Source organism: Silurus meridionalis, chromosome 13 (genome assembly GCF_014805685.1).
Source record: "Silurus meridionalis isolate SWU-2019-XX chromosome 13, ASM1480568v1, whole genome shotgun sequence".
Classification (NCBI taxonomy): Eukaryota; Metazoa; Chordata; class Actinopteri; order Siluriformes; family Siluridae; genus Silurus; species Silurus meridionalis.
Window position 1 is genome coordinate 27,380,139 of NC_060896.1, and position 13,760 is coordinate 27,393,898.

The window sequence follows — 13,760 nt, forward strand, 5'->3', positions numbered from 1 at the left end:
GGTACAATGTTTTTCACAAAGATTTTATGGACCTCTGATCAAAGTTGGAGGAACACAACTGCACAGGACGTCTTTGGATGCAGTAGCATGAAAGCAGATCCAAACCTGTTACAGCATGACGATGCCCCTTGTGCACAATGAAGATCTGCTTTACATGGGCTGGAGCTCTATAGCAGGAGATCTTCCACTCCAATTGATGTAAAGCAGATCTTCATGGAGATGCTGGAACCTTGTGCTGTAACTGCAGCTTGTATGAGCGCACACCCACTATTTCACACAAAACCACTCTTTTTTTTTATTCCTGGTAATGAAACACATATGAGTTAAACCCCTCGTCCTTTTCAAATCTCTCGTCTTTCACACCTCGTTAAATCCGCCACTCTAACATGAGCATAGATTAGATACAAGCCTATACAGCGGCTGTACAAGATTGACAACCTGCGCAATTAGTGTCAAATTCCATACCACAGTCTTTACCCCCACCCCACCCCCCTCCAACCACACCCTTTCTATCTTCTTCCATCTGGTTCATGTGGCTGTATAAAGTCAATAAATGTGGTCTTATAAAAAGGGGGGATAAAGTGAACAGCAGTGGGTCTTGTCAGAGTCTCCAGTTTTATTTCCACTTATCATTTTGTCTACACTTCTCCAGAATGAGGACTTCTTCTCTAAACCTTCACTCCTGGAGCCTGTAGAACTAAATTCAGAAATGCAGTCACTCTAAAAAAAAAATAATAAAAACAACACACATGGGAATCAGTCTCATATGTTTCATAGATATGTTTACATCCCTCAATCTCAGTAGGACTACTTTTGAAAGTTCCTGTAGCTGGCATAGCTCCTGTAGCTGGTGTAGTTCCTGTAGCTGGTGTAGCTCCTGTAGTTCCTGTAGCTGGTTTAGTTCCTGTAGCTGGTGTAGCTCCTGTAGTTTCTGTAGCTGGTGTAGTTCTTGTAGCTGGTGTAGCTGATGTAGATAGTGTAGATCCTGTAGCTGATGTTGCCCCTGTAGCTGGTATAGATGGTGTAGTTCTTGCAGCTGGTGTAGCTCCAGGAGATGGTGTAGTTCCTGAAGTTGGTGTAGCTCCTGTAGCTGGTGTAGATGGTGTAGTTCCTGTAGCTGGTGTATGGTGTAGCTCCTGTAGCTGGTGTAGATGGTGTAGTTCCTGTACCTGGTGTATGGTGTAGCTCCTGTAGCTGGTGTAGATGGTGTAGTTCCTGTAGCTGTGAATTCTCAGAACTCTTAATACCGTTGCACTCAGTACTTTGCACCTTACCGTCTTCCATATTTTTTATTAAAAAAAAACCTCTTGCTATTATCTCATATATAAATATTCTTATAATTATAATTCATTGAATATATATACATACACTTCTACACCCACTTGTAAATATTTATACCTTTCTTATGTCTTATCAGACTGGAGAATTTTGTTTCGCATGGAGATCTACAGACAATTCCTTGAACTTTATGGCTCGCTTTGTGCTCTGACATGCACTGTTAATTCTGGGACCTTCTATAGATAGGTGTGTTGCCTTTCATATCCTGTCCAATCAACTGAATTTACCACAGGTGGACTCCAATCAAGTTGTAGAAACATCTCCAGGAGGATCAGTGGAAACAGGATCACCTGAGCTCAATTTTGAGTTTCATGGCAAAAAGTGAATATTTACCCTATGTACATGTGATTTTATTCCGGTTTTTATTTAATTTAATTTAATTTCATACAAACATTTTTCAGGTTGCCATTATGGGGTTTGTTTGTAAGTTTTGAGGAAAATTATACATTTATAACAAAATGACTAATTTATACAAAATGACTAATAAAACTTGACACTTTGTGGTAAGAGTTTGTGGAAAAATCACATGGGTGGAAAAGTCACGTGTCCTAGTACTTTTGTCCATATAGTGTTGTTCTTTGAGTGGGTGTCATGGAACGTGCCATCTTATGGTCAGGTGTCTTTAAACTCCATCTAGTGAATCATTCTACAAATTAAAAGTGGGACACGCCCACATCTGGTCTCCACCACCCTTTTTCACCTGCGTCACCGGAAGTCACCGTAAATCTCCAAAAGTTCTTGTTGAAAATAAATAGTTGTTACAAAGCTTAATCATCGCAAAAGACCTTTGTAATGACACGGTCTACAACACGCTGAAGTATGACTAAACAAAATGATTTAGTGAATGCTGAAGATTTCATTAAAACCACAACATACACATATGTTCATTCATTCTCCAAACGAGCAGGAAACTTCTGGACCAGGTCTCTCTGCAAGACTTTTCAAACTGCCAGACTGCTGGGGCTCCACAGCCAATTAGGCGTGTTTATTTAGGTTTCAGAGGCTCCAAGACAAGGAGAAACTTTTCATCCGAGCAGCAGTGGAAACATCATGCAGAATTCCCATCCCCCCTACACACACACACTTGTAAGCTTTGTTTGGCAGTTCATTAAGGGACAAGGAGAGATTATTATAGGGGTGAAGATACTCTAGAGGAAGTAAATGAAGGAGGAATGAAGGAGATGGAGAGGCCCGTTAACAGCAGGAGGAACAGAACAGGAAGAACAATGTGGAAAACATGTCATACATTATAGATCAGTCCACTGGTAGGTAGATCACGTGTGGTGAGTTACATCAACCAGCAATACGTTACTGACTTGCTTGAGCCGATTGGTCAGAAGGCGTTGAATCACCAGTGTATATTAATGCGTTTGATTTATGTGGTTACATTTCTAAGGTAACAGCTCTATTATAAGGAATTCTTAAGTCAGATTGATAAAAAATTAATTTCACAAAGAAAAATTTGAAGAAAAGTGAATGTAATCATGACTGCCTCCTCCTGACACTCCTTGCCTCCTCCTGCTCCTCCCTGCCTTCTCCTACCACTTCCTGCCTCCTCCTGCCACCCTCTGCCCCTCCCTGCCTCCTCCTGCCACTCCCTGCCACCCTCTGCCCCTCCCTGCCTCCTACTGCCTCCTCCTGCCTGCTCCTGCTTCTCCCTGCCTCCTCCTGCCTCCTCCTGCCTCCTTCTGTCCCTCCCTGCCTCCTACTGCGCCTCCCTCCTTGCCTCCTCCTGCCACTCCCTGCCTCCTCCTGCCCCTCCCTGCCTCCTCCTGCCCCTCCCTGCCTCCGCCTGCCCCTCCCTGCCCTCTCCTGCCCCTCCTCGCCTGCTTCTGCAACTCCCTGCCTCCTCCTGCACTATTCCTGCCTCTCTTTTGCTAGATTGTCTGCGATCTGAATATGTTGCTCTAATTTGTATCAATTTATTAATTTGTGCAAACACCTCTAGAGTGGACATTCTTTCCTAAAAAAAGACAACCGATGAAATTCGCTTTTATTTCTAATAAATTTTATTTGTACAGCACATTTTACAATGGACATTGTCTAAAAGCAGCTTTATCATAATTTATTTCGCTTCGATACTGCGGCACGAGACTGTACAGTGTTTATTATGTCAGTAGTAGTTTAGATTGGACAATAGATGTGTGTGTGTGTGTGTGTGTGTGTGTGTAGGGAATAACACTAAGAAATGAAGTGTCCGAGGTTCTAGTAAGAACATTAAGCAGAGCTGAGTTAAGAGTTGGAGTTGGAGAAGAAAAGCTGTGAGTCGCTGACAGACGGAGGATATGAGGAGGTTGAGGAAATGGTTCAGTGTGTCAGTGACCTGTGAAAAGCTCTCTTTCACACACACACTTCGAGTGTGTTGCTGTTGGCACGGCGATGCTGACCACAGCGCCTGCCCTGACGCCAACCCAGACATGCATACACACAGAGTGCACACACACTTTTAGAGTCCCACACATTAACCACAAATCTGCAGCAGGCAGCCACACACACACACACACACACACACACACACACTCACACACACACACACACACACACACACACACACACACATACACACACACACACACACACACACACACACACACACACACACACACACACACACACACACACACACACACACACACACACACACACACACACACACACACACACAGGTCCTCTTTTAGAGACCCATATATGAACAACAAATCTGCTGCTAGTCCCGAAACACACACACACCCACCCACACACACACACACACACACACACATACACACACACACACACACAACACAGCTATACGTGCTCATAAAGTGAACAGTGAAAGTCTGCGAAATTGAATCTTCTTCTGATCTTATTTCATGAATCTAATGTGGGCTGCATGTTTTACTGATCAGCGAACATATAAAATAAATCTCTCTTGCGTTTTAATGTATTACACACGACTTCCTGACGGAATAATCGCTCCCTCCAGATTAACCCACAGACTCTCCAACTTCTCTCTGTCTCTGTCTCCACCTTGGCCGATTAAACCGTTATTACTTCTTACATAAATCCCACCGGCTTACACACTCCTGTTCACGGGAAGGCCATTGATCACAATCCCTTAACTTCAGTTCCTTTTGAAATAAAAAATAATCGCTCATCTGACGTCTTCGTTATTCGGAGCTCACACGTCTTCACTGTGATTGCACTTTGTAGCAGTTTAACGACACGAGAAAAACGTCAACATCAAGGAGTTTCTCAGTAACGTCACTTCTCCAGACATGGAATTAGAGTTGAGGGAAGGGGAATCAGTGGACAAGATGTGGGACTTCTGATCAGAAGGTCATGAGTTTAAATCCCACTATTCCTGAGCTGCCACTGCTGGGCCCTTGAGCAAGGCCCTTAACTCTAACTATGAATGAATTGATTTGCAGGTGAAAGAAAGGCCGTTTACAGCTGCTAGAATAAGCGATAACAAGAACTGAGCAGGTGAGAGTTGAGGGCCTTAGTCAAGGGCCCAGAAGCTGTATCTTGATGGTGCTGGGATTAAAACTCACAACCTTTCATCCAGAAGGCCAACATCTTAACCATTGATTACATTTATCTTCTTGATTTGCAGGTGAAGGAGTATTTATAGTTGCAAGAACATAATCCATAACAAGAACTGACTCGTTTTATGAACAAAAATAAACGTAACTAGAAATGGATAAAAAAAAGTCAATCAATTAAATGTGCTGATGCAGCAAAGTCATGAACTTTGGTATGGCATGTGACTTTCTCTGTCTGATTTATCAAATTCATCAAAAAAAAGTTTTATATTTTTGTTTAAAAAAAAGGAACGAAGGTCTCGTCATTTTAATTTGTTTAATTGCGATAAAAAAATGAATGAACACAACATTCCCCTATACCTGTGCGGCACTGCTTCTCCATGAATTCCCTCACTGGTTACATGGAATATTCAGGAAAAGTTACATGAAATACTTTTAATATGTATTTAATAATGATTTTTTTTTTTATCGTTTAAAAAAAAAAAAAAAACTACGTTTGTTTGAAAATCGTTTGAAGGTGGTTCTGTTGCCAAAATGAATTGAAGGAACGACTGAAAAACTCCTGACCTGAGGGCTTTAAAACAAAACTGGCAGCCAGGAAGGTGCGATCTTCACGCAGAAAACGATCAGTTTGGAAGACTTTATTGCAAAAACGAAATGAAAAGACGATTGTGTGTGAATCTCATCGAACAAATGAGACAATACAATGGTGAACTTCTGCATTTTGTGGTAGAGTCTCCGTCCCTGACATCATCACCGCAGTGTGTGTTCCCATGTCTGTGTGTCTCGTAAAACCGGCCCTGAGGTTTTGGCTCTTTTAGATCATGCATGCATGTGTGTGTGTGTGTGTGTGTGTGTGTGTGTGTGTGTGTGTCTAGAGACAGTCTAGGCTTGTATTATGGTTGTGGTCTGGCAAGTGCTCGCTCTCTCCTCATTTGTAAACACGCACCTCCTCCATCACGGCCATCAGAGAGCCGCTGTCCTCACATCAGAAAGTGCTCTGACCTCATCACATCCCCGAGAGCGACACGGGAAAGGACGGAGTCTCTGAAACCCGAACGGGAAAACAAGGCACGCAGAGACACCAGTGATGAATTACGATCTGCTGCCTGTCTTGAGAGTCAGAGTGAAGGTGAATGATCTTGATTGGAGAGTCTTACAGCAAATAAAGAATCCTCAGAGGCCACGCTCTGGAATTAATGCCATGCATGCTGGGGAAAGAAAAGGAAATAAGATATGCATAAATTATAACCTGATGCCTGCCGCAATCATTTTGATTTCATGGAAAGGTTCTTGTTAGGTTCAGAAGGAGATCTTTCAGCAATTTAAAGTTCAGCTGGATCTGAACATTCACTGTGTATAGAAACTCCCATCAGTGTGCTTTAGAACTCATCGTTTTTAGCATCACATTGCTGTTTAATAAAAAAATTACAAATTAATAAAGAAATCCTTGCTTTTTTCTACGTGACACAAAGTGTGCATCGGATACAAGTTGCCATTCCTATGCATCGTTTTAAACATATTTGCATCGCTATAAACCCATTTATTTATAAATCATTATTAGAAGATTCGCTATACTTGTATTATTTAGAAAGTGATCAATAATTTGTGACAAACTTTTGATATGTAGATTCTCTCAGCACTGCTGCTGCTACGTGAATATGAAGTAACACTACAGAGACCGAGGCGTGTCCTGAGAGTCACATAGAATACAGATTAACATGGCAGAGGTAGAGCTGTAACTTATTGGAGACACAACAGGACTAAAGTCAGAAGGCACGTATGTAAATTGATGATTTGCTGTTTGTCTGAACCAAAGATATAAAAGTGAACTATCAGTAACAGTGAATCGCAGAGCATGATGTTTTTTCCATTGAATCTCGTTGTGTTGAATCGAATCGAATCAATAATAGGTGGTGAATCGTATCGTATCACATCGGTAACTGCTTCATGTGTATCTTTAATGTTTCGTATCTTTGGCTACACATCGAGGCGCAAATCGCATCAGCATTAGTTATGGAATAATAATATATTATAATCTGATGCACAGGAATATGCAGTAGTCCTAAATATCTGGATATTTTTAAGAGAACTTACAATTTGACCCCACAAATAAAAGTCGACTGTTTCTATTTCTGAACGAATCATAAAGCAGGCCATGTTTGCAGAAAGAGTTGTTCTTTTTTTGCTTACTTTCTATTCTAAAATCTTGATGTGATCATTTCTTGTATATTTTACTTTCAAATGAGCAAAATAGGCGTGGTTTTTTTTTTTGCTTCGCTTATTTGTTCAAATAAATAGACAAATATTTACTAAATATGCAACAGCTTTACATCTACTTGAGTGAGTTTGACACTCGACTCATTTTTTTCTTATTTTAGCGACCGACACATCATTAGTTTGTACTTTAGGGACACGCTGCTGCTCAACACTGTGATGTTTATCACAACAGCAGTCCTCGAGGGAAGCACTATACACACACACACACACACACACACACACACACACTCGCCCTTCATTTTTACACACTGATAAACAAAAAGATGGCAAAAAAAAACATACAGTACAAATGAACACACAATTCAACATGCATAAGAACTCATGCACACCAATGTTCTTCTTATTCACTTGATTCTGATTCACATGATTCTGCTGCCCTCTAGTGGTCAGGACCAAAGTCGTGCATCATGAAGAGTTGGTTTGTTGTCATCTCCACAGCAACGGTTTAGTTACCCGTCCTTCAAGAAGCAGAAACAAAGCAAGAAAAGAAATTTTTTTTTTAAGTTTTCATCCCACCATGACCTCTTCAGCCTTCTCCAGGTACATTTCAACTCAAATGCGCTATGATAGTGGGATTATATCATTAAATATGCATGATATATTTCATTAATGTTCCTTACCTGTGCGTTTAAACACTGAGCAGAAGATCGAGATCTTCACAAACGTCCTAAAGTAAGGATTCATGGTCATAATGTGATATTGTACAATATAATGTGTACAGCTGCAGTGCAAGTTTATATTTAATACTGTGTGAATGTGTGTGATGTTAAAGCATAGACAAATAAATACACTTTAAGGTGAAATGGCTTCTATTATACCTTCTATATTCTATTCTATTCTATTCTATTCATTATATTCTATTATATTTTATTACATTTTATATAATATTATATTATATTTTAAATTCTATTCTATTTTATTCTATTTTATTCTATTTTATATTATATTTTATTATATTCTATTATATATTTGATTACATTTTACATTATATTATATTATATTATATTATAATTATATTATATTATATTATATTTTATTAAATTATATTATATTATATATCTATATATATATGCATTTTGTCTAGCAGTGGTGGAAGAAATACACTGTTCCTGTGTTTGAGTAAAAATAAATATTTATTTTTAATAATTCCCATAATAAAATATGATTCCATTAATAATAAAAGCTTCTGCATTTACATTTTTGTGTGTAAAAAATAGATGTACTTCAATATAAAAAGAAAAAATAATGTTGTATAAGAACATTACATGCTTCTACACATTGGACCTTACAGTAAGAGATCCCTCACTCCTCACAATAATATTTACTCTTCTGGGAAGATGTTCAACTACATTTTGGAGCATGTTAGTTGAGATTTGTGCTCCTCAGTAAAGTCAGGTACTGATGGTGAGGACCAGTTCATCCTGAAGTTGTTTAACATGGTTTATATCTCTATAGCAGGAGATCTTCCACTCCAATCTATAAGAAAATGAGCTGTACTGTAGAGTTCAGTGGTTCTTTACTTCAACTTCTTTTAGTGTATATGTGTGTGTTTTCCCACAGAGATGCACAGCTGAAGAGCATGGAGTTGACCATAAGCAAGGCCGAGAAGTACATGGGTCAGTTCTGCACGCTTCTCGCCGCATACACCCGCAAAACTGCTAAACTGAGAGACAAAGCCGACTCGCTCGTCCAGCAGCTGCACGATTACGCCAACAACGAAGGCCCTGAGCTGAGAATCTGCCTGAAGAACTTTGCAGAAGATTTAGCCATGGTGCAGGACTACAGACAGGCCGAGGTGAGGAAGGAACATCGACTCACATGTTCCTGAAATGAATACACAAAATTAATAAATCAGTGGCACAAATATATATATATATATATATATATATATATGGAATGTTCAGAAACTATAATATAATAACATCCACTCTTCTAGGAAGATGTTCCACTAGATTTTGGAATGTGCTTGTGGAGATTTGTGTGAGATTCAATCAGCAACACGAGTGTTAGTAAAGTCAGGTAGTGATGTAGGTGAGAAGGTGAGGAGGTCTGGGGTGCAGCCAGTGTTCACATTCATCCCAAAGGTGTTCAGTAGGGTTGAAAGTCAGAGCTCTATAGCAGGAGATCTTTATCCAACCCATCATCCAACCCATGTAACGCAATCTCTTTATGGAGCTGGCTTTGTGCACGGGGACATTGTCATGCTGGAACACGTTAAGATCTTGTAGGTGAAGGTAAAAGTTCATTCCTTTGCCTCGTGGTAGCAGTTTTGTGAAGAACCAGATATGGATGGAAAATTCGAGTGTCCAAATACTTTTGGTCATACAGTGTATTTGAGTATATGAAAATAAAATATATAAATATATTAATTATATATATATATATATATATATATATATATATATATATATATATATATATATATATATATATAGTTAATTGATGTAATTAATATTTCACCTGTATATAATCATAAATGTTTATAAACTAATATAAAGTTGTATTAAATATTAATGTGTAAAATATTTTTACAAGTAATTATATCTGTTATTTATAATGAGAACTACAATGATATATTTGTATATTTTAATGATGTTGGGTTTCTGTAGGTTGAAAGGCTGGAAACGCGTGTGGTGTCACCGTTAAAGGCGTACGGGAATATTGTGAAAACTAAACGAGTGAGTTCGGTTCGGTTCGGTTCGGTTCGGTTCGGTTCGGTTTTGCTTTTATTACAAACAAATATTAAAAATAATTTAAAAGTGCAAATGGTGAAAAACTGGAGCAATTATTTTAACAACGATTGTTTTTTTCAATGAGAATAATGTTATATCACTATGTGAAGTGGCATCTTTTTAGATACAAATGTTGGACTTCTGATCAGAAGGTCATGAGTTCGAATCCCAGCACCACCAAGCTGCCACTGCTGGGCCCTTGATTAAAGCCTTTAACCTTCAACCCCCTCATGTTGTAATCAAGATAAATAAATCACTCTGGATAAGATTCTCTGCTGAATGTCATAAATATCAAATGTTAAAATACAGTACATTATATTATACGGTACTCCTCCGTTTATCCTGGTGTTTACGCTCCAAAACCCCTAAAATGCTATTTTATGTATACAGTACTGTACTGTTTTAACATTTTACTTCATTTTATAATTTATCATTATATATATATAAAAGTATAGTATAATATTATATTTTTGTACTATGTATTTATTGGAAACTACATGTATAACCAGATCCTTAATTAAATGTAATTGACTAAATGCATGCATTTAAAGCATTTCAAATAAGTCAGTTAATAAAATAAGATACTAATTTTACCTGTATGTTGATAAACAGTGAGATCATCTACTGATGCCACGTGGCACTCTAATGGAATCAAGTGGAAACTCAATTTAACTCCAAAAGTCACTTTTAGCTCCAGATTGATACTTTAATCATGAAGTCACACACTCCTTTCACACTTTTTGTTAAGTTCTAATGTTCCTCTTTGGTTTGTAGACAGACTTGAAGAGGTTCAGCGCAGATCGTAACCAGGAGATAAAAGAGCTGCAGAGGTTGGAAAAGCTCCGACTGAGGAACCCATCAGATATACAGAGTATCGTATCCTGCAGCAATACACAAATTCTTCATGTTTCACATTAATACAGAAATTACAGCATGACGATGTTTTATTGTCCTTAATCCTATTTTCATCAGACGCAGGTAAACACAGAGGGACTGGAGGTTACCATAACTTTAGGGTGCCAAAAATTCTGAAACTATTTTCTGGAACATATATGTGGTTGGACTGAAAATCTGAAAAAAAACAAACAAACAAACAAACAAACAAAAACAAAAAAACGTTTTATTTTAAGTTAAAAATTTCAAATGGTTTCAGATCTTCATACATCGAGTAATTCAAGGCAAATTCTAGAGCACAGCTTTATATTTAGCATCTACATAAATGATGATGATGATGATCACTGTTTCTTCATCATGGATTGGATTAATCCTCCTCAGGCTGAAACAAACCTGCAGAAAGCCAGCAGCAATGCCAACAGGAGCTCCAGGCAAATGGAAGAGACCATCACCGACTTCCAGAGACAGAAACTGTGTGATGTAAAGGTCAGTAAATTTGTCTTCAATGCAACATACACAGAAAGTGCAGAGGTATACATCCACCAACCTAGTAAAGCTTTTATTGTTTTAGAGGATCTTCTCAGATTTCATCATGGTGGAGATGCTGTTCCATGCCAAAGCTCTGGAGGTTTATACGCACACCTTCAACAACCTGGAGATGATGGATATTGACAAAGATCTAGAGGTGAATATTTGTGTGATTTAATAGATTTTCAAGTCTACCCTCTGTTTTAAGGGGAATTGTTTGTGAAATATCAAAATTAAGATATACAGAATATCTTTAAGACCCATTGATCAATAGACAGATGGCTAGAAAGACAGACAGATGATCAAAAGATAGACAGATCAGAAGACAGACAGATAGGTAGGAGAGCTGGATAAATAAATGGATAAAATTATTTTTGGAATGATGGGTGGAAGAATGGGAAAAGAAATGGATGGTTAGATTAATGAATTAATGCATTTCAAAAGATTTACTGATAGATAGATGGATGGATGGATGGATGGATGGATGGATGGATGGATGGATGGATGGATGGATGGATGGATGGATGGATGGATGGATGGATGGATGGAAAGAGAAATGACTGGTTGGATGGATGAATGGATTGGAATTTAATATGCAATGTTACATGGATGGATGGATGGATGGATGGATGGATGGTTGGATAGATAGATGGATGGATGGAAAGAGAAATGACTGGTTGGATGGATGAATGGAAAGAGAAATGACTGGTTGGATGGATGAATGGATTGGAATTTAATATGCAATGTTACATGGATGGATGGATGGATGGATGGATGGATGGATGGATGAATGGATGGATGGATGGATAGATGGATGGATGGATAGATGGATGGATGGAAAGAGAAATGACTGGTTGGATGGATGAATGGATTCTAATTTAATATGCAATGTTACATGGATGGATGGATGGATGGATGGATGGATGGATGGATGGATGGATGGATGGATGGATGGATGGATAGATGTATGAATGGAAAGAGAAATGACTGGTGGGATGGATAATTGGATTGGAATTTAATATGCAATGTTACATGGCTGGATGGACAGATGACACGATATGGATGTAAAGAATGAATGTTATTCAGTGATTATATGGAAAGATAGATGGATGGATAAACAGAATGAATAAAGAAAGTATTACTATATGAAAAGAGGGATATTTAATGCTGTTTGTTGAGGTGCAGGTGCACATTGCTGCAGAATTATTGCAGAACATTGTAGAATTAAAAAAAAAGAAAAAGCATTTGCTGGACTATATCCTAAAGCTGTTCTATAGTTTTTCAGAAACCAGATTCAGATTTCTGGTCCTCTTTTGGAAAACACGGCTGCCATCAGTGCTGTGCCTCAATACCCGAGTCCTACTCCATCTACACTGAGACTGACACAGCAGCTGAGCCTCTCCAACCCCATACGGAGCTCAGATCAGCTGAAAAAGGTGACTCAAGCAGGAAATAAATAAGTCATCAGTGAAAATGTAGTTGAAGGCGAAACCTTCATGACTTATGACTGCTTTCTATAATAAATGAGCACCAGCTCTTCTTGTTAATGTTCTTACAGGAGACTTTCTCTTAGAAGGTTCCTCGAGAGTTCTCTAAATCATTAAAGTTTTAAAGGAGGGAAGAATCTGAAGAGCTTTTTTGAATCTATGAAGTTTTTTTTTTAACTAAACGTGAGAAAATGTTCTTCAGAGCAGAACCATAGACATTTTTTTGGTTTCAATAAATTAGTGTCTAGGAGCAGATTCACAGAACCTCCATCCTGGGTCTTCTAGTGTGTTTCAAGAGATTTTCATTGTCCTGCTTCTTATGTTTAGACTCTGAACAGAAATGTCCGCAGACAGAAGGATATGTATGAGGAGGAGGATGATGATGATGAGGAAGAAGAAGAAGAGGAAGAAGAAGAAGAGAGATCTGACTCTGAGAATGAGGAGGAGGAGCCGCAGACTTTTCGGCAATCCTACGCTGCTCAGTACACCACAACTCTCAAACAGAAATGAGAAGTGTTCCTCAGTCTGGCATGTGACTGTGATAGTGATCGTGTCATACGGAGTGTAAATTATAGACATACCAAGAGCAGAAGTTACTGCCCAATCAAAGCATTTATTATTCTTTATTTATTACTCAATACGGTAATGTATTTTATGATTAAATAAATAAATAATTACATAAATAAATAAATATGAATGAATGCTTAAAATTCAGTGGTCTTCTTCTTCTTCTTCTCTCCCCTTTTGTCCATGAATTGATCCACCCCTCTTTCAACAAAGAAATGTTACATTCATATCTATTCCTCCATCTAACATCTATCCTTTCAAATAACATTTTATCTATCCTTTCATATTTTTTTGTCTATATATCCATCCATCCATCCATCCATCCATCCATCCAACCATCCATCTATCCATCCATCCTTCTCTGTCCTTACTTGCCTCTTTTTTTGTATCTGTCTTTCCACCCATTCATC

The 13,760-nt window shown here is 38.4% G+C and overlaps 1 protein-coding gene across 2 annotated transcripts; it reads left to right on the top strand.

Annotated features, from left to right (window-relative positions):
• Window positions 1-7,586: 7,586 nt before the first annotated feature.
• Window positions 7,587-13,430, top strand: LOC124395850 (CBY1-interacting BAR domain-containing protein 2-like). 2 transcript variants are annotated; one of them, XM_046864725.1, is made up of 9 exons: window positions 7,587-7,682; window positions 8,703-8,937; window positions 9,752-9,820; window positions 10,649-10,750; window positions 10,847-10,852; window positions 11,150-11,254; window positions 11,340-11,453; window positions 12,574-12,732; window positions 13,111-13,430. In XM_046864725.1, exons 1-9 carry the CDS (start codon window positions 7,660-7,662, stop codon window positions 13,291-13,293), a joined length of 996 nt encoding a protein of 331 aa, XP_046720681.1. In that variant the 5' UTR covers window positions 7,587-7,659; the 3' UTR covers window positions 13,294-13,430. The 2 variants fall into 2 exon arrangements, with proteins under 2 accessions (XP_046720681.1, XP_046720682.1); XM_046864726.1 differs by lacking the exon at window positions 9,752-9,820.
• Window positions 13,431-13,760: the final 330 nt, after the last annotated feature.